The sequence below is a fragment of the Camellia sinensis genome, chromosome 6 (assembly GCF_055761805.1).
Source record: "Camellia sinensis isolate YWXY chromosome 6, ASM5576180v1, whole genome shotgun sequence".
In the NCBI taxonomy this organism is placed as follows: domain Eukaryota; kingdom Viridiplantae; phylum Streptophyta; class Magnoliopsida; order Ericales; family Theaceae; genus Camellia; species Camellia sinensis.
In genome coordinates, this window is record NC_138966.1 from 51599621 (window position 1) to 51621978 (window position 22358).

The following is a 22358-nucleotide window of genomic DNA, read 5'->3' on the forward strand; positions in this document are numbered from 1 at the left end:
GCCCACAGAACATCCAACAATAGGTTATGCCAATCCCTGGGATTGTCATCCACAACCTTTTGTATTCCTTTTTTCAAGGACTTATTGGATGACTCAGCTTGACCATTAGCTTGTGCATAATAGGGTGTGGAATTAACAAGGCTAATTCCAAATTCTGCCGCAAAAGCCTTCACCATCTTCCCATCAAACACAGTTCCATTATCAACTGTTATGGTTTGCGGGATTCCAAATCTATGGATCAAATCTTTAATAAAATCAATAACCTCTGTTTGGTCTACAGCCTTGTATGGCTTAGCTTCGACCCATTTAGTGAAGTAGTCAGTGGCCACTAGAATGAAACAATGATGTTTCGAAGAAGGTGGGTGTATTTTTCCCATCATATCCATGGCCCACCCTCTGAATGGCCAAGGCTTCACTACTGCATGTAGGTCAGTTATGGGCACGTGCCTTATTGTGCCATGCTTTTGACATGCCTGACACCCCTTTGCATATTCTATACAGTCTTTAAGAATGGTTGGCCAATAATAGGAATGCCTTCGAAGCAACCATCTCATTTTTACACCAGGTTGATGAGCACCACAGATGCCTTCATGAACCTCAGCCATGGCTGTTAATGCTTCTTTCGGGCCTAGACATTCCAACAATAAGCCATCTCCCCCCCTTTTGTAGAGAGCATTACCATATATCATATATTGCATAGACTGCAATTTAACTTTTCTACTGGCCTTCGAAGATGGACCAGCCAAGTACTGCATTATTGGATGCCTCCAATCTTGTTCTTGTAAGTCATTATGATTGACTTCCAAGATCACATTCCTTTTATTCAAAGGTTGAATTAATCTCTGATATGTTGTTTGGCTTATGTCCCTTTGGGTATTATCCCTTCTCTTGAAGTTCGAAGCCTTTTGAGCCACATCATTGGCTCTATTGTTCAAGAATCTTGGAACATGGGTTACATTTGCTATTTGAAACTGAGAAAGCAAATGTAATGCAACAACATAATATGGCAAGATACTTATGCTTTGACACTTGAAAATTCCTTTCACTTGGTTAATCACCAATTGAGAATCCCCAAATATGTCAACTGCATGTACTTGTAATCCAATAAGAATCTCTAGTCCCACAATTAAGGCTTCATATTCAGCCTGGTTATTGGAACAGGTAGCTTCATCCACTCTAAAACCATGGGTAGTTTCTGTCCCCTGTGGAGACTTGATTACAATACCAATTCCAATTAACCCATTTGCTTTCGACCCATCGAACCACATTTGCCATGGCTCAACACTGGTCATACCAAGTTCCATTATCTCCTGGATCTCAGTTTGAGATGGATGATCTGCCAAGAAATTGGCTAAAACCTGCCCTTTTACTGCCCTTTGAGGGACATATTCTAGATGAAATTCTGATAAGGCAAGTATCCATTTGCCAATTCTTCCCCTCAACATTGGTCTAGATAACATATATTTAACCAAATCTGTGGTTGCAATTACCAAGACAGTTGTAGGCAAAAGATAATATCTTAATTTTATTGCAGCAAAATACAAAGCAAGACACAGCTTTTCAACAGCTGAATATTTACATTCATACGAATTTAAAAACCTACTAAGGTAATAAACAGCTTGCTCCTTGCCTTCTTCATTGTCTTGGGCTAAGAAAGCTCCCAATGAATCCTCTGCTGCAGCTATGTATAACTTCAAGGGCTTGTTCCCCTTTGGTGGCATCAGCACTGGAGGGTTAGCCAAGTAGGCCTTGATACCTTCGAAAGCAATCTGATGCTCTGCTGTCCACACAAATTCCTCTTCATCTTTCAGCCTTAACAAGGAAGAAAATATTTTAGTTTTCCCTGCAGTGTTAGAAATGAACCTTCGAAGAAAGTTAACCTGCCCAAGGAACTTTTGTAACTCTTTCTTACTTGATGGGGGTTTGGCTTCGATGATTGCTTTGGCTTTATTCTGATCAATCTGTATTCCTTTCTTGTGAACAACATAGCCCAAGAAATTTCCAGATGATACCCCAAAAGCACATTTAAGAGGATTGAGCTTTAACTTGAACTTCCTCATCCTTTCAAAAGCTGCTTCTAAGTGAAACAGGTGCTCTTCCATGGATTGGGATTTAACTACAATATCATCAATATAACATTCCAGATATCCTCCAATAAGATCATGAAAGATAGTGTTCATGGCTCTTTGGTATGTAGCTCCAGCATTCTTTAGACCAAATGGCATTTTAACCCACTCAAAGGTGCCAATATTCCCAGGACATCTGAATGCTGTCTTGTGGATATCTTCCTCTGCAATGCATATTTGGTTGTAGCCGGAATGCCCATCCATCATTGACAAGACTTGGTGACCTGCTGAACTATCTACCAGCAAGTCCACTATAGGCATAGGGTACTCATCTTTGGGAGTTGCCAGATTTAAATTTCTGAAATCGATACATACCCTCATCTTGCCATTCTTCTTGACTACAGGCACAATATTAGATAGCCACTCGACATACCTGGCTGTTCTAATAAAACCTGCCTTGAGGAGTCTAAGGATCTCTTCCTTGACCTTCTAAATTACTTCTGGACTCATCCTTCTTGGTTTCTGCTTATATGGCCTGAAATTAGGCTTCATAGGGAGCCTATGTTCCACTAATGACCTGTCCAATCCTGGTAGTTCATTATAAGACCATGCAAAGCAATCTTTGTATTTCTTCAGAACAACCAAAAGCTGGTTTCTGTCCAGAGCATTCAAACAAGCACTTACATAAGTGGGCTGTTGTACAGAACCTTCCCCTAGATTTACTTCTTCTAAAGGGTCTTGTACATGAGAACTCCCTCTAGTTTCTGCTGCCTTTGAAGTGATCTTCGAGCTTGGTTCTGCCCCTAAGTTCTTCAGTTCAATATCTCTGCCCTCCTCCTCATAGACAAAATCTGTCCACAAGGCTTCCTCTTCCTGTATTTCTTGGACTTTTGTTTCAATGTCCAAGGCACAGTACTTACCAAGAGTCAAGACTCTAGCCTGTTGCTGCTGCTGCTTGCAGCCAATTATCATGGCCTCTCTCTCTTGCTCCTGAACTTTCTGGACTATTGCTTTTATGTCCAATGCTGAAAACTTGATCAAAGCCAAGGACTTGGCTTCTGGTGGTTCCTTTCTTTGCCTATAACCAGGCATCATTGTCATCTCTAAGGACAACCTCTTCACCAGCACTTTTTTGGACTAAGTGCTTCAGGTGTGTCACCTCCTCATCAGCCGTCACTTCGGCTGAATTGTCATCTTTCATCAGTATACTGAGAGGTGTCACTCCCTCAATATACAATTTAGCCTCCGCAAAGTCTGCACAGGCTATGAAGGGTTGAGGATCTGCGTCGATCTCCTCTGTCTCTCCATTGCCTAAGGCCATCATGATTTTCTGATGTAAAGAAGAAGGTACACACTTGTTAGTGTGGATCCAGTCCCTTCCAAGCAAAGCATTGTATTTAGCATTACTGTCGATTACGAAAAATGCTGTCATACAATCCCTGGTTCCCACACTTAAATTAATGGGTAGAATCCCCTGAGCCATTTGTTTATCTCCAGCAAAACCAGCAATGGTTGTGCTGGTTGGTATCAACCTGGGATTCTTTTTTCCTAGTTTCTTCAAAGAAGATTTCGGGAGTAGGTTCACTGCTGCCCCATTGTCTACTAGGACTCGGTTCAGCTGTACCCCATCAAAGAAAGCCTTGATGTACAAAGGTCTGACGTGCTGTGTCATCGAATCCGAGGGGTACTCAAATGGATACGATAGATTGATGCTTACCACCTCTTCACTCTCATATTCATCTTCCATCGGGATGACCATTTCGAAGTTATCTTGCACCATACTTGCTTGTGAATCTTCACTGGAGATCTGAACTGGGTCAGCTTCCTGCCCCTCTTGATTCTCATCTCCAGCTTGAAATTCTTGTGGCAGTATGTGTACCATGTTTACTGATACTGGGGGAAACGAGCCAAACTGGATGGCTGGCTGTACTTGTTTCCCCTCTTGGTTACTTTGGTTGACTCCCTCAGAAACATCCTGCATGATGCATTCTGGTATTTCATCACTAACTGATCCCTTCGAAGGATCTTTCTCAACTGGCTCTTTAGTCAGAAACGTTTGCTCAGCCATGAAGGCTTCAAACATCTCTTCCTCCACAACCTCTTTCTTCTGACTCACGCTAATCTCTTCTTCAGTCTCGCTATCTGTCTCCATCAGAGCTTTCTCCAACCCTACCAAACTGGCCTTTTCTCTGGTTTTCAGTTCAGAATGAACCTTGGCCAACCGTTCTCGGCTGCAGACCACTGTGCTCTGTGGAACTGGCTTTGGAGCATGGTCTGATTTTAGGTTCTTCCTCCCTTCCGTTTTGACTGATGAAGAATTTTCTCCACCTTCCTTCAGATCCTTTTGGTACTGGGTGTACCTGCGCTGAATTTTTCTCCTCTGTGATCTTGAGATGACTGGGATCATGTCGGGTTCCCTCGTCTTTGGCTGTTTAAGCAGCACCCAGTTGTTCGGAGCCACCATAGGAGGCTTGATCATCCTGCCTTGGTTTACAGTATCTTCATAAGCAAGCACCTCCCTAGGTTTGTTTTGCATTACAAACCAATCCGGGACCCCAGGTACCCATGAGCTTGTTGATTCAGACGCTGATCTGCCCTTTTCCACCTTCGAAGCCATCTTCGAAACTGGCCGTGAAGGTAAGTGCCTGGTTTTGTCCTCATGTTTTGAATCTGATTCAGACCTTCGATAAGGGTGACCATTTTCTGTCCTATGTAAAACCGGTCTAGGGGGCCACTCTCTGGCTCTGGTTCCATGAACTGAACCTCTCTCCAGTTTTCTTTCGGAATGGCTACTCTCCACTCTATAATAGTTATGTGGCCTGGATTCATGCAAGAGCTTCTTGCCTTTGTCATGCATTCTGTTTACCATAGGCTCAACCACTGGTGGTCTCTGCCTATCACTAGCCGGATACGGCCTTTTGTTGTAAGCATTGGTTGATTTAGGACGTCTCTGAACATCCCTGTAGTATTGCTTTCCATCAGTTGGAAGCCCCTTCAACCATTTGTAACTGAGTCTGCACCTGGGGCACATTCTCTGCATCACCGCTGCTTCTAAAGAATCATCATCCAGTGATTCTTCATCAGAACGTTCCATCTGGTGTGAGGAACCCTGTTCAATAACTGGTGGTCTTCTAGTGTTCTTCTTGACGTTGGTTTGATTAGCAACATGCATCTGCACATTGACTTCCTCCAATTCTGTCAAGGACAAGTTCTGGAAATCTGATGTAATGACATTGGCTGCTGCCTCTCCAACTTCTGGAAAGGGATCACTGTCAATTCCCATGGCTTTTTCTGTTTTAGCTGAGAACTTCAAACTTCCTTTTCGAATCTGTTCTTGGATCCTGTCTCGAAAAACAATGCAGTTTTTAGTCGAGTGAGACCAAGAATTATGCCATTTACAGTATACTTTTCCTTTCAGTTCATCTGGAGATGGTAGTTTTACTCCTTTAGGTAACTTAAGGAAATTAGCCGCGAGCAAATGATCAAAGATGTCATCTGCTTTTGTTAAATCGAAAGAGTATTTTCTGTGAAAGTCTTTCTTTTTAAACTGCTGGTCTATAGTTGTATCCTTACGAATTAATGCTTCACAGATTACAGGTTCTTTGCCTACAATCTCTGCTGCATCTATTTCATAATTAGGATCCCTATAATATGTCTTATATGATGCATTATTTCGATCTTGTTCCTCTTCTAATAATGTTTCATATCGAGACACCTTATAGGTCAGTTCGACCAAATCTCTGAATTCAGTTGAATCAAACTTCTTTCGAAGCCTGAATTCTAAACCATTTTGAGCCAATCTGACGAATTCTGGCTCTGGCAGGATGACTCTGCATTTATTTCGAGCCCTTTTAAATCTGGCAATAAACTGAGTAGCCTTTTCTTCAGGCCTTTGACTCAACCTAGCCAAATCTGCCATAGATACTTCTGGCTCTGATTGGAAGAATTGGGCATGAAATGTCTCTTCCATTTGTTGCCAATTTTGAATGGAGCCAGGTGTAAGGTTGATGTACCATACAAATGCTCCTCCCGTTAGGGAATTTGGAAATAATCTCAGTTTCATATAATCATGGTTAGTGAATTCACCGCATTGAGCAGCAAATCTAGCAATATGCTCTATCGTTGATTGATTTCCAGTCCCATAAAAAAGGGTAAAATCTGGTATCCTGAATCCCCTTGGGTATTCATGTACCCTATCTACCCATTCTGGGTATGGTTTTCTGTATATAGGAGTCTGGACCCCCCGAGCCATTGGTCCACATATCTCCCTAACAATATCAACAATCTGGTCTCTAGGGACCATATTTTGTGCCTGCTGAACCACTACTGGAGGAGCAAACACAGGATTTGGTGGATAAACTTGTGCTTGTGGTCCTCTTGGTCCATAAGGTGGTAAATTTGGGGCTGGTTGTCCTTGCGGTGCAGGTTGCTGTTGAGGGTATGGGTAACCCCTTTGAGCATGACCTGCAAAAGGACCTGCAAAAGGTGCTGGAACAGGTATTGTGTCTCTACCATTTGTAGGAAAACCCTCCAACCCCCCGGGTGTAAATTCGAATAAGGGATTAGTGTACCCCCTTGTGCCAGGTATGGCTTCGAACATGGGATTTGTAACCATTCTTACGCCAGTTTCTTGTACTTGGCCAGATCCACCAACTTGTGTGGCTTCATTATTAAGTACTGAGACATTTTGGCCTGCTATAGGCCTTGAAATGGGTTCATACCAAGACTGAGGTGATGGTCTTTCAAAGTTTTGGGTACTAGTTTGACCATTAGTTTGTCCATTAACTTGCATAGGCTGTTTTTCTCTAGCCAATCTTTGTTGGGGAACATTTACAACTTCCTCCGTTTGTCTTGTGTTTGTTGGTTGGTGGTTATTCATTCGATCCAAAAAGGATGTTGCCCACCTTTCCATTGTGTTCATTAGTTGTTGTCCCATGGCATTCACTAAACCATCCCATGGATTTGTTGGTTGAGTAAATGGCATAGTGGACGGTCCAATTCCTTGGTTTTGTCCAATAATATGAACATATGGTTCTTGTCCAGAAGTACTGGTCTGTTCGACCATAGGTTCTGACAATATAGGAGTTTCCACAGGATGTGTTACCACATTATCCTCTGGATTTGGTATTTCTACCTCTCCTTCCACGCCTTCTTCGAAGCGTTCATTTTCTCCTTGTCGTCTTCTTCTAGCCATTTTTAATTAAGTCCCACTGGGCGTGCCAAAAATATATGTTGGCTTTTTGGCTTTTCGAAGGGTATTTTGTGAATGTGAGCGTGCCAGCAAGGATCAATCAGTCCTTACAGAAATTATAATTGCCAACCAATTATCAGACGATTGTGTTTTAGTTCTTTTCAGCCTCAATGAAGAGGACTTTTACTGGTGGCTTGACTTAGGAGAAATTAAGAGAAATAACAGTAATATGAAGAACAATTGAAGTATTTCATAAAAATGAACACTTACAATGGTCCGAACTCAGCCTCGGAGAGGTTTACAACAGCAATCTACTTGAATCTACTTGAAACTACTCCTATGAATCGAAGTGCAGTACGAGTATTTAAAGTGCAGGTATTTAAAGAACAGGTATTTAAAGACTGGAAATGTAAATGACTGGAAAGAAAATATATGAAGTAAATGATTGGTTTGTATGATCTGAGTCCTCCCCTCTTTCTGGGGGCTACCCTGCTATTTATACTCGTCAGTGATGACCTTCGAACTGCACTTCGAACTGTCGAACTGCTCCTCCATGATCGCTGGTCATGCTTCCTTACAAGTAGCTCCATTACGCCATTACTGGCAGTTGAGCTTCCCTCTTGTACTTAGATTTGAATATGAGTAACCGTTTGAAGACACGTCATCTTGCATCCCGTTATTTGATCTAGTGTTACTCGGATCATGTGAGGACCAATGTTTATTGTCACGTGTACGATCAGGATTAAAGGCTTGAATAACCTTCCTTTATTACCCTTACTATGCCACGTGTCGAACTGTAACTGGCTTTTACAAAATATGTAGCCAACAGTGTTAAAAATAAATAATTTTTCAATAGAAATTAGAATATGTGTGTTAAGTAAAGTGTAGATTTGCTTTAGTAATATATTTTTTAAAAATTATTAAAAAAAAAGAACCTTTTTGCAAACTGCGTAATGGCTCACCCAAAACTGTTAAGTTACTCGCCTAGGCATCATAAAATAATAGTAATAAATAATAATTCTTGTATTTTTATACTATTATGTTGTATATATTAGACATGCAACGTATTTGTATCTCATTTTATCCCCTTAAACAAAAAGCTGAGAGCCCCTTGAAGACTTCTTTTTTTTTTTTTCCTCCCCTTTAAAGGATTTCCTTTTATGTTCTTGAGCAATGGTGGAGGGATATGGATTTCCTTTTATATAAGTTTTCGCATATATCTTGTTTTCTTTATCAATAAAATTTCTTTTTGCTAATTAAAAAAAATGGTGGAGGGATATGGGGGAGTCCGGATTCTCTAGAAGCAAAATCAATCATATAAAAAATTACTTTAAAATTACTTAAAAAATCCGGACTCGATATGGGGGACTTGCAAGGGCTGCTCCCAACCAACCCCCCCAAAAAAAAAAAAAAAATTAAATTAAATCTAAGAAAATGTAAGGCATCAGTCAAGATTTCATTGCCCAAATAATAGTCCCTCAAGTTTTATCTGGCCCTCATTCTTTAGGGTCTAGTTTCACTCACCCCTACTTAAAAACATTACCAGTTTTAGGATTCGTTTGGGATGTGTGTTGAGCTTTTGACTTTTTAGCTATTTTAGTATTAGGTTAAAAAGTCTCATTTGGGATAGGGTTTTTTTGACTTTTGTGACTTTTATGAGAGAAAAAATGAAATGATTATGGTTTGGATGTGATATTTTGTCTTATTGGACTAAAAAACCTATTTTGTCTTTTTGAAACTAAAATAATCTAAAAGCCAAAAAGCCTGACGTGCCAAATGAAAGCTTAAAATATGCGCAATTCAAACTTGTTTACTTAAAAATTTATTCTCAAATGAACTTTTAATAAGTTGAGCCTAAGTAGTTCGGTAGTTTGGTTCGTTACTACAGAGGCAATTTGATTGATTTTGTGGTGCAGGAAAATTTGCACTATGGATGCTGCCACAATTATTTGCATATGCATTGAACTTTCCAATACAGAAATTCTTGCAAGCGCAGAGGAAAATGATAGTAATGGCATGTGTATCAGCAATAGTGCTAGTCCTACATGTTTTTTTTAGTTGGCTCCTAATGCTGAAGCTTGGATGGGGTTTGATTGGTGCTGCTGTCACTCTCAATACCTCATGGTGGCTCATTGTATTTGGACAATTGCTCTACATTTTCATCACCAAATCAGATGGTGCTTGGAGTGGATTCACTTGGCTTGCTTTTGTTGACTTGTGGGGCTTTATCAAGCTTTCTTTAGCTTCTGCTGTTATGTTATGGTATGTTTGTACCCTTTTGTCATTGTCAAATTATTGCACATTTTCATTAATCCATCACCAAATCAATTTAAATAATACAACCAAATACTTATTTTTTGACTTACACTAAATTAGACAATTAACAACCTACAACCAAACACCCATCCTTTTCTTTACCTTTCATTTCAAAACAGCAAAAAAAATGAGTGTTTGGTTGTTTGGTTTAAATCGTTCACATTTTAAAATGACATTTTTACCCATTGAACTATGCTTTGACTTTTGGACAACGCCCTCCAATTAGACCACATTAGCTGAAATTACAAAATTCTAGACACTAAAAAGATGAAACTGATAATTTGAGGATGAAATAAAAAAAGTGACGATACTTCAAAGGGATAAAAACGAAATTAACCCTTTAAATTTATATGGTTTTATGGCATTTTTTGAATTTTGTTACATGTGAATATGAATTTATTGGGTGAATTGATGTGCAGTTTGGAGTTCTGGTACTTGATGGTACTGGTGGTGATAACTGGCCGTCTGCCAAATCCTTTGATAGCAGTTGATGCCATCTCTATCTGGTATGATACTTCATCAGCATTCATTCCTTCTAAGCTAAAGCTCTTAAGTTTTGAAATTAAACAGTTGACATAAAAATATATATACATATATACGTTCAGATTTATATCACTTCCCACCAATGTAAAGGAAGCACAACCACGCACACACCAAAGAGAAACAATCACACAGATTTACGTGATTTACCCCAAATTGTCTTTATCCGCGGAAGAAAGAGAGAGCTTCCACTATGAATAAAATAAAGAATACATGTGAGATGACCAAAACACTCAAAACCCACGCCACTACCCGAACCCGATGCTCCATGAGTAATTGAGCCCTTGCTTACCCAGTGCCTCTCTCAATCTCTCTCACAAAGAAACCGTATAGTCCACACAGATTATTTATAATACTCTACCAATGAGAATCTTAGTTCCATACAATTAGGTAACCCAATGCTATGTATATTAAGTTTTGTAGTAGATTCTGAACTCTACTATCCTAATTCAAATACATATGTATAAACCAACCTAATAATTATATGGAACCTACCTTTATCACATGTGGATTAATCCTAACAATATATACAAATGAGGACCCAAATATTTTATGGGAAAAAGTAGTCCTTTAAGACCAATTTCCTATTTATAGCAATGACCTCAATCTAGACTACAAATACTGCTCTTCATTGTTGTGGAAAACAAATTGGAATATTCCATTTGAAGGGATTTTATAACATGGATCCTTTGTATGTAAGAAAAAAAAAAGTCATAATTTGGTTGGAAATTTTTGTGCAGCATGAATATTCAAGGATGGGATGCCATGATTGCAATTGGGTTTAATGCTGCCATAAGGTGATCTTCCCTGCTTAACTTATCCTTACTTATCAAAGACATATGCTAAGAATTAACTTCTTCTAAAAACATTCCTAATTGCATCCTTTGGTGGCTGAGTAGAGAAAGGAGGTTGAAAAAAAAAAGAGTTTTGCAATATTTTTTTCCAAAACAAACGGAGATTACAAAATTGCTTTCTTTGTCGATGTAGTCTCAACAATCAAAATGAGGATATATGAAGTACTTATGGTGGATTTTTTTTACAGTGTGAGAGTATCAAATGAACTTGGATCTGGTAATGCAAGAGCAGCAAAATTTGCAGTGATAGTGGTGTCTGTGACATCGGTGTCCATAGGAGTGGTTTGCATGGCCATTGTGTTTGCAACTAGAGATTATTTCCCATACCTTTTCACAAATAGCACTGCAGTTGCTGAAGAAACTACCAAGCTTGCCACCTTGCTCGGAGTCACTGTTCTTTTAAACAGTCTTCAACCGGTCTTATCTGGTATGTACTTACACAACATGGCTACACTTTTAACTGCCGTTTTCCAATGCCATTTCAACTAGGGTTGGGTCGGGTTCGCTTTGGATTAAGCCTAAAAATAAGAAATTCTTGTGCCCAAGAGTCTAGAAATCTCATCTCGAGTTTGGTCCTAAAACGAATTAAAAATTTAGCAAATGTATATATTATATTAAAAAAAAAATATTGCATCCTAAGGTCAATCTTAGTAGGTATATTTTGTTTTTTTAATTCACTTTTTACTGAAAAAAAATATTAAATAAATTATTTATGTATTATACAAACTAATATATAATAATGAGCAAGCTGAGACAGGCTTCAGTAACTATTCCTAAGCACGATTCATTCATTTAATAAGCATACCTAAAAATTCAATCTAGCCTAACTCTATAAGCTAAAATATAAATCCTGAACTGTTAAAAAAATAGGTTGAGTTGGGAGAGCCATGGGGCATGATTCGTATTGTTGCTTGCTTCTCCCGGTCAAGTATCAAAGGACTCCTTTCTACATGTTGACTCAAATATAACACAACAAAAGTGATGAATCTCACTATTTAATTCAATTTCTATCAAGTTGGACCACCAACTCTACTTGCTCTAGGAGTACCCAATAATTTCTCTAATGTGCCCTGATTTTTCTTTACTTGGTGCATCCATTCAACACAATAGCCTTGCTTAGCATAGAGATGGAGTGACACTTGTGCAAAAATTTAAGGGTTCCAACATTGATTGATGTCATCAGTTCAAGAAATGAAAGCGTTATCTTTTTTTGTTCTTTGTTTTTGTCTATGAAGGGGTTGCTATTGGAGCTGGATGGCAAGCTCTTGTGGCATACATTAACATTGGATGCTATTACATAGTTGGATTGCCTGCTGGCATACTATTGGGATTCACATTTCGTCTTGGAGTCATGGTAAGATACCAAAGTTATTCTATTTGATGCATATACATATATAGCTCTCGGGTTGTGAGAGTATCCGTTTTTGCAGGCCCTTGTTGTGTCGTCTCTCAATGGAGAGGTTTGGCTTCTTGTCGTGTGACCTCTGTGGTCATGTCTTGAGCTTCCTTGTATATCCATATTTTTTGGGTAAATCACTTCTTGAAAAAAAAAAAAAAAAAGTCTCAAAGGCAACCAATTCACTATTATAGAGAGGATCACTCTAAAATTTCACGACACAACAACAATATTTGTGCATATTCGCTATTATCATTGTTTCTGCTTTGCTAATGACTGACTACATGTGTATGATGAATCGTATGATGATCAATTGCAATGAAGCAACATAGAGGATTTAATTTTCATTCCCTCCTCAAACAATGATTTACTAAGGCATAAAGAGCATTGGATCTAAATAGTTCATATTGTCTCAATTTTATTTGTTACTTTTGCTTAGTATATATATTTCTAATTGTAGGGAATTTGGGGCGGGATGATCGGAGGAATTTGCTTACAGACAGCTATCCTACTAGTGGTGACTTCAGTCAGAAATTGGAACAAAGAAGTCAGTTTGCCCCCTTCCCTTTTGTGCTCTTCATTTCCTTTACCAAGAGTTAAATCTATGCTTTGTTCACAAGATACATGCCACTATAATTTCTTCTTTATATTTGGTTCAATCAGAATAAATGTAAGTGTTTACATGACTAAAATATGCAGGTTGCACAAGCAGAAACTCGAGTTAAGAGATGGGGAGGTGCAATTGCAAGTCAATGATTTCAACAAAATTTAAGATCCAAACATGGTCTAATTGCTAGCAACGAGAGAGAAAACACATCAAGGTGCTTAATGTTGGATCAATCTTCTATGTAGAATAAATAAATTGAAATAATTCAAACAAATAAAATAAATTACGTACCGAATTTATTTTACCGAACAGAATAAATAATTAAAAGATCAAGTCGAGTGTGTGGCACTCTGTCCTTAAGACAGATTCGCCTTGCTACGGTGCTTACGGACAAGTGGCGTCTATCTCCCAGGATACAATGATCTTCACAAATTGTAGTAGCACTCCAAACAACTTGTACGGCGAACAAAACCTTGTGTTCTATACTCTATTTAATTTTCTTAAAAACTAATATGAAGAGAATTTATGCAAATAAACAAAATCTGGACAGCAAAATGAAATTTTCAGATTGTTTTTTGAATGCCAAAACTTGCTGGAACAGCCTTCTATTTATCGGCAAAACAAACAGACCCGAACAGGTACAAAATAGAAGTGAACAGATACAGTTTGAATTTCAAACAAATCTGGCAATTTCAACAGATAACTGCATAGCAGTTAAATCTATTCTGGGTAGTTTGAATCTGTCCGCGTGCAACAGATTTAAGACCTGTTTGGACTGTTTAATCTATTGTGGAATTGATCTGAAAGAGGCACAATTTTTGGACACAGAATTTGAATTCAAATTTAATTTGAAATACAAATAATTTCCTACAAGAATTTTTTGAAAAAATTCAAATAAATTTTGTCCAAAAATTAATGTTAGAATCGACCCGACTCACAACTCGGACGGTGGCGATGCGCGCGTGGTAGTTTGGACTAAGGTTCACTTTGTCCATAACTCCTCCCTTCTACAAACTTGGAGTGCCCCTTGGGGCCAACCCAAGTTAGTACACCAAGAGCTTATATATTCACAAAAGCTCTCTTAAAGTTTCAATGTACGACAACTCATTTTAAGGAAACCTATATTTAATTCTTTAAATGTCAATTCCACGAATCCGAAAATGACGTTAAGTTCCTATCCACTAATAAATGGTTTTGACGATCCGTCTTCACCGTGTGACTTGCTATGCGGCAAGGAACACATCACCTCTTTAGACCCACCTCAAAAGACGTGTGGATCCCATACAATTTTGGACTCAAAGTTGATTCACAATAAGCCTATAAAACCAAAATTTTCAACATTTAACATGCGTCACTCAACTTAGTGAAAGTTGGGAGGCAGTGAATTACATGATCTCACCCTAATTTCTCTGAAATATTGTGAAAACTTTGAACTTCAAAATGGAGATGCGACATGAAGTGATTGGATCTTCTCATTATACGTTGTAAGAGGAGCTAATTTAAGCCCACTAAATTATTTAGGCCCAATAGCCCAAGATTAGTGGGCCCGAATTTATCGCAAGTCCAAGATTGGTGGGCTTGGATTTATCGCCGTCAAACGGGCTGAATGGCTCTAAGCCTCGAAAGGGTTCGGATCCACGAACCTAGAGACTTACTCGGGCCCGGACTCGAAAGGGTATTAAGCAAGCCTAGAGATCCGAGGCACTCGGACTCGAAAGGGTTCGGATCCACGAACCTAGAGGTCCGAAACACTTGGCTTCGAACGGATTCAGACGCAATCTAGAAGTCGCTCCGTTAATGAGTCCCAGAATACTTGCGGGCTCGGAGCTTTCCGGGATCTACGCACCAGAACCATGGGCGTAATGGAGTTCGAACAAAGGACCCGATCCCGAGGACGGTGAGTGGAGACAAATTCACTCTTCGGTTAAACTAGCCTATACCCGGGTCGAGGTGGCACGACCTCGGGGGGTCCATGAGACTCGGCAATACTTTGCGGCAGGACGTCCTCTGGGACTACCCCTGACCCTTTGGGATGATTGGGGATCATTGGTTAGGTGTGGCTAAGAAGAAGGGTTCGCCGAGGGATTGATCTCCTCTTCGGGGTTTTCTCATCCTCGGAGAAGTCACCTCCTCGGAGAGGTCACCTCCTCGGACAAGGTGGTTAAAGAGAATATCCCCCATGTGCCTTGCACATGGGCTCCATCTTACATCATGAGGTGCCTATAAATAGCACCCACCCATAGCTTTACAAGGGATGGATTTTGGAGATTTTTAACTCTTGGGAAAGAACTAATTTCCCTTTTCCATTATCAACCTTGAGAGTGAAAGTGGGAGATCAATGGGAGAGCCTTGCCATTATTCTATTCTCTAGCCATTTTGCCTTCTTCTTCACCCAATCTCTTATCTCCATCATCTCCTTTGTTGTTGTGTTCCTAAGTTGAGATTATTGAAGAATCTAAGTCTCTCATCATATTCTAGAGAATTCGAAGTTGTTCTTCAAGGATCTTTGAAGATCTTCGAATTTTCCAACTCTTTTCTTGAACCCTCTCCTACATTTTGGCGACTCCACTGGGGAGGCGGATTGGTTAATGGTCTCAACGAGATCTGGAATCCACACAACTCCAACAAGGATGGCGGGAGAAGATGAAGTTCACCAACAAGGATCCTCTAATGGTGGTGATGACAGAACCATGGCTCCAGATCAACCACTTTTGCTGGAGGCCATTCAAGGACTCCAAAATACTCAGCAGGAGATTCTTACCACTCTTCAGAATCTCACTCACACCATGTTGGTGATGAGTTCTAACTTTGCACCGGCACCAAACGGAAATCAAACTGGTGGTGGAGTTATTCCCGCCGGAGCGCAAAATCAAATCCAAGGAGAAGTAGGCCCCAATCAGCCTATGGCTCATGGCAACACGGCCACAGTAACACATGCTCAAACCACAGTAGGCGGCGGCAGTTTGCCCATGCCCGGGCTCCATGGCGTGCCAAGCCAAGATCCAATGGTGACTAGGGGAGTTTCTGGAGTAATGAATGGTGCTCCGGCGACTGTTGGTGTCCAGGAAAGCATAAGGAGCATGATGGCGCAAAAGGGAGCTCTGCCCGTACCTAATCTTGTCACGCCACCAGTAAATGTTACCCAAGCACCAAGCGGGCCTCCTTTGGTGCCGACAACAAATCTGCAAGCACAACCCGGTATAGCGGCGCCGTACGGTGGACTTTACGGGCCTCAATTCAATGTCCCATCACCAACTGGCTTGTCTATAGGCGCTGATGGCCAATATCGTCAAATGTCCTCACCAATGATGAATTCGCAGCACCAGAATGGCCAAGACGCCCCTAGCTCAGTCTTCGGGTACATAAGCCAAGTCCCAGGAATACCACCATCAAACTCTCTCCCTCAACAGTTTCTCACTCTCGCCGATGTGCAGGCCATGTTCGATCTCGAACGGGGCAAGAGGACCTTACCCTCTTTGCCTGATCCAGACGTCAAGCCGCCTTACCCCATTGAGATGCTGAGCTATCCATACCCTGAGGGTATACAGTGCCGAAGTTCATCAAGTTCGACGGCAAACAAGGAAATGCCCGAGAACATGTTGTGCGATTCATCGAGACTCTAGGTATTCATGGTTCAAACCACGTCCTCCGACTGAGAGAATTCTCTAAGTCCCTCACCGACCGAGTATATAGTTGGTATGTTAATTTGGCCCCAAACTCTGTCCGAAGTTGGGAGGAAATGGTTAACAAATACAAATTCCACTCCAAGTTCTTTCAAGTGGCGGAGAAGGTGACCACACTTACATTGTGTAAAGAGAAGCAACAAGAAAGTGAAGACATCCTTGACTACGTCAAAAGGTTTCAGGACAAGGCCGTGGATTGTCATGAAGCAGTTGAGGAGAGTTATCTGGTTCAAATTTGTCTAGAAGGGGCATTGAGCAGGTACAAAATGTTTCTAGTTAACCACAAGCTACCCACCTTCTCGGCATTAATAGAAGCAGCTCGGAACATTAGCATTCCTCAGGCTCAGGAGTCCGGATTTAAAGCCAGTTACAAGACTAGTTTCAAGTCATCTCGTGGACCTATCGTTGCTGCTGCCTCTGCCCCGGATACCCGAAATTCACAAGGAGGAGGTCATAGAGGCCAGAAAAGAAAGCAATATAATGGTGAAAAGGGGAATGTTTCTTATCCATGTGGAATCGAGGAAGTGAAAGCTCTAGTTAAGGAATGGGTGGCTGACGGAGAGCTAAAATTGCCTTATGTTGAAGAAATGCCATCAAAAAAGGACCGTGAGAGCCCTGAATTTTGTGTCTACCATCGTACATTGAAACATCCGACAGAGAAGTGTTGGACTCTCAGGAAAATCTTCAGAGATAAAGTCGAGGCAGACGAATTGAGGTTCAAAAAGCGAGGGACTCAAGACATCCGAGAACAACCATATCCTCAACACCGAGACAAGGGCAAGAATGTTGCTATGATAGCTTATGAAGGCCCAATGATCGAGGCTATCGCTAATCTCGATGACGATGACTGTTATCTGGACGACATCCTCGAGCCAGAGGGTGAGCAAGTTTACTATGGAAGTGCTCTCGATCCAGAAGGCAGAACATTTATGACTCATGGCGATGATCTCTTTAATCTAGAAGGAGGAGAAGAGTACTACGGAAGAGGAGGACACCATGTTCATGTGGCATCTTATTTTGAAGAGACCGAGGAGATGGTTAACTACGAGCCTCCAAGAGTGGAAAAAGATCCGGATCACTATGCCAAAACCTTGTAAGACTGTGTAAAGTTCAAGCAGTTCTTTGACCAGCTTGGACTTTCCAAGGAGGCAAGAACAGAAATCACCAAGTCTATCATTAATATAGCCGAGGCACACCATGAGGAATGCATGTCGACTGAGGGGTCTATCCCGAGGAAGGCAAAAGAGCAATCTAGTGCCATTACTTTCTCCGAGGCTGATCGAAAGTATCCTTTTTCTCACAATCGCCCGCTTTATGTGACTGTTTTTATTAACGGGGTTGAGTTCAAAAGGGCATTTCTAGATAGTGGAGCCTCTATCAACATTATGACTCGCGCTACTCTAGAAAAAGCCGGAATCTCTGAAGAACGCATTGTGAAGCAGCCGATAGTCATCACTGGCTTCGGTGGAGAAAGGAGAGTTACTATCGGATGCGTAACAGTTGATTTAGTCGTTGGAGAGATTCGCTCGGCCACCAAGTTCCATATTATCGATTCTGAGGCAAATTATCACATCATTCTAGGGAGGACCTGGATGCATAGATATGGGGCTGTACCATCAAGTTATCATCAGTGTGTTAAGGCTAAATGGGGAAAGAAGACGGTGACAATTCAGGCTACAGAAAGGCCGTTCGAGATCCATAAAGCTCATTATTCTGATGCCATCTACTTCACCGAACTGGCTGTCGAAGAAGTTCCCACCACCTCTAAGCCTCGAGGGGTCAAAATTCCTCGTTGGGAGGATATCAAAGATGACAAGGAGCCGGTGACAGAATCAAGTAAGCGGGCGATGTCTAGACCAGAAAGTCCGCCTATTCCTCGGAAGGTGATGAAAGTTCGAGAAGGAGGCAAGATGGTGTATTATTTATGAAGGTGCAGGGAGTCGGTTTCTTCAGTCACCGACTCCGAGTCAAAAGAAGAGCCTCCTGACAATGATATAGTAATAAAGCCTGAAGTGGCTCCAGAATGTATGCAAGATGGGCCGAAGCCTCAGCCCGAACAACTTATCGAAATAGATCTGAGTGATGGACAAGATGCACCGAGGCCGGTATTCGTAAGTTCGAGCCTTAGCCCAGAAAAGCGGGAACAGTTGTTAAAGTTGATAAGCCGATACTCAGATGTGTTTGCTTGGTCATATAAGGAAATGCCCGGACTAGATCCTGACCTAGTCTCCCACTATCTTGATGTGTTCCCAAACTCCAAGCCAATTAAGCAAGCTGCTCGAAAATATCATCCAAATCTCGAAGAGAAGATTAAGGAGGAGATTGAAAAACTTCAACAGGCTGGTTTCATCCGGCCAATACAGTACCCCAGGTGGTTAGCAAACATCGTGCCAGTAAAGAAGAAGAATGGCCAAATCAGAGTATGTGTAGACTTTCGAGATTTGAACAAATCTTGCCCGAAGGATGAATTCCCTCTTCCTCACATCGACACCCTCGTAGATACTACCTCGGGACACCAGATGTTCTCATTCATGGATGGATTCAGTGGATACAATCAGATTAAGATGGCTGAAGATGACGCAGAAAAAACCGCTTTTAGAACACCTCTCGGAAACTTCTTCTATACAGTCATGCCTTTCGGACTCAAGAATGCCGGTGCAACTTACCAAAGGGCTATGACTGCAATCTTTCATGACATGATCCATCATGAGATGGAAGATTATGTTGATGATCTAGTGGTGAAATCCAAGAAAGAAGAAGACCATCTCCGAGACCTTGAGAAGGTATTCAAGAGGTGCCAGAAATTCAAAATGAGGATGAATCCTCTCAAATGTGCTTTCGGGGTGACGGCCGGGAAGTTCCTCGGGTTTCTTGTACATAGGCATGGTATCGAGGCAGATGAAGACAAGGTCAAATCTATCAGAACAATGCCTCCCCCACATTCTCAAAAGGAGTTAAAGAAGTTCCTCGGGAAGGTGTCTTATATTCGGAGGTTTATCCCAGCACTAGCAGAGATCTCTGCGCTTTTCGGCTCTTTGTTAAAAGGAGATGCCAAGTTCGAGTGGAACCAAGAGCACCAAAAGGCCTTTGAGAGAATCAAGGCGGCCTTGACCTCGCCTCAGACCATGATAGCCCCGCAGCCCGGGGTGCCTCTAATGTTGTACCTAACTTCAACCCCCAAGTCCATAGGGGCATTATTGGTCCAAGATGTAGATGGAGTAGAACGCCCGGTGTATTACATCAGTCGGAAGATTCGAGGAGCAGAAGTCCGATATACTCCAGTAGAGAGACATTGTTTAGCTTTGGTATTCACTGCCCAAAAGCTCAGACATTACTTCCTAGCACATCAGATTCAGATTGTTACTAGAAGTGATCCAATCTGATACCTCCTCAGCAAGCCTGCTCTAACCGGGAAGGTGGCAAGATGGTTGTTAGCATTGGGTGAATTCGAGATCACATGTGTAGCCCCCAAGGCGATCAAAAGCCAAGCCTTAGCTGATCTCCTTGCCCAATTTCCAAGTGGTGACTATGAACCAGTGAATGAAGAATTAAGAGGAGAGGTGCACGCAGCTATGGCTTCCGAGGAAAGCTTCTGGACATTGAGCTTTGACGGAGCAGCAGCCGGAGGGAAGGGAGGAACCGGGATAGTCCTTACAAGCAAAAGTGGGGAAAAGTTATATTTGTCTTATAAACTGGATTTCCATTGTTCGAATAACGAAGCCGAGTATGAGGCTCTTATTTTAGGCTTGATAGCAGCTGAGAAGCACAGTATCAAGAAGATTCGGATCTGGGGGGACTCAAAGCTGATAGTGAAGCAAGTTTCAGGACAGTTCGTCTTAAAGGAGCCTGCCTTGGCCACATATCGAACAACAGTCCAAAGGCTTCTTGACAAATTTCAGAAGGTCGAAATAGAGCATGTGCCTCGCTCCGACAACAAGTTTTCAGATGCCCTCGCAACATTAGGGGCAAGAGTTGACATTCCAGAGGAAGAGGCAACAATTGTTATCAAGAAGAGAACAGAACCTTCAACAATACCCGAAGACAAAGGCCTTCCGGAGGACTGGAGAGGAGAAGTCTTCGAGCAACTCAGAAGCAAAGTTGGAAAACTGACTATGGCCAAGATTGCCCAATTCACAATTATTCAAGGTGAACTTTACTTCCGAGGAGGTACCGGATTCCTAGCCCGGTGTATTGGCCAACAAGAAGCAAGCTTCCGACTACAACAGATCCATGAAAAGTCTTGCGGGGATGGGGATATCAGTCTGTATAGAAGAATCCAAAGACAAGGTTATTATTGGCCCGAGATGGAGAAGGACTCGAATCAATTACAGAAGGAATGCCCCAAGTGTCAGTCATACATCCGGGAGGATGAGAGTTGCTTTGAAATTGATACCCCTGACTGGAGGCAAGTCTACATTGACTATCTCAAAGAGGGAACACTACCTGAGAGCCCGAGGGACATTGCACACCTCAAGAGGAGAGCGAGGCGGTACTTTCTTGATCAGGACAAGCTGTATAGAAGAAGTATTGAGGGCACTCCCCTGAGGTGTCTCTCCAAGGAGGAGTCAGATCTAGTCCTCGGAAGAGCCCACGAGATTGAACATCAAGGAGGGGCTCGGCTGTTCGAGCAACTTATACACCTTGGGTATTACTGGCCGACCATGGAGTCAGATGCATCCCATCACGTGAAGAGGTGCCAGACTTGTCAGAAACACGGAAATTTGATCCATGCTCCAGCTGTAGACCTGCATAGTATCCGAACGCCATGGCCGTTCCATACCTGGGCTTTTGATCTGATAGGGCCCATCTCCACATCTTCTAAGGGGTACAAGTGGATTCTCGCAGCCACAGAATTGAGTACAAAATGGGTCGAAGCAATTCCTTTGAAGAACGCTACGGGGCCTGCAGTCGCGAACTTCATCAAGGAGAATATCATTTGCCGATTTGGAGTACCAAACACCATCCTCTCGGATAACGGCACTCCCTTCATAAACAAATATGTGAAGAGCCTCCTAGAGACTTACCAAGTGAAGCATCACAAATCCACACCCTACTATCCAAAAGGGAACGGGCAAGCGGAAGCCACAAACAAGACACTGATAAGGATTCTGAGCAAGATGATGGATGAGTTTGGGGGGACTTGGTCCGAACAGTTGATAGTAGCCCTATGGGCGTATCGCACTTCGAAGAGAAAGCCAACTCAAGTAGCTCCTTACTCCCTTGTGTATGGGTCCGAGGCAGTGTTACCTATAGAGTTGGAAACTCCATCTGCTCGAATGGCTCTCGCCTCGGGGATGGTATTGGAGCCTCGAACCACCAGATTGGAAGCATTAGAGGAAAAGCATGACAGAGCTGCAAAAGTCATGGAAAGGTATCATGAGTCCATCGCCCGAGCCTATAACCAGACTGTGATACCAAGGAAGTTTGAAAAAGGTGATCTAGTATGGAAGATTGTAGACCCAATCATGCGAGGACAGCCTTTGCCCAAGTTTTCTCCAAAATGGGAAGGGCCCTACAAGGTGGTTCAGGCGAGCTCAAGCGGGTACTACAAACTTGTAAGGGTTGAAGACGGCTTCCGAACTGGCCCGCTCAATGCAAAGTTTATCAAGCATTACTACCCATAATTGGACTCATCTATGTTGAAATTCATCTTCACTTTCTTACTTTGTCTAAAAGTTATATTTTCCTTACGTTATAAAGAAGCT

At 41.8% G+C, this 22358-nt stretch overlaps 1 protein-coding gene across 1 annotated transcript in view; it reads left to right on the top strand.

Moving 5' to 3' along the window:
* Positions 1-13511, top strand: part of LOC114264097 (protein DETOXIFICATION 33) — a 55306-nt gene extending 41795 nt beyond the window's left edge. Inside the window, exons 3-9 of the mRNA XM_028204706.2 lie at positions 9174-9519; positions 9993-10079; positions 10854-10910; positions 11156-11394; positions 12203-12321; positions 12824-12910; positions 13063-13511. Coding sequence (XP_028060507.2) covers positions 9174-9519; positions 9993-10079; positions 10854-10910; positions 11156-11394; positions 12203-12321; positions 12824-12910; positions 13063-13119 — 992 coding nt within the window. The 3' untranslated portion in view covers positions 13120-13511. The remainder of the gene's footprint in view (positions 1-9173; positions 9520-9992; positions 10080-10853; positions 10911-11155; positions 11395-12202; positions 12322-12823; positions 12911-13062) is intronic.
* The last annotated feature ends 8847 nt before the right edge of the window (positions 13512-22358 follow it).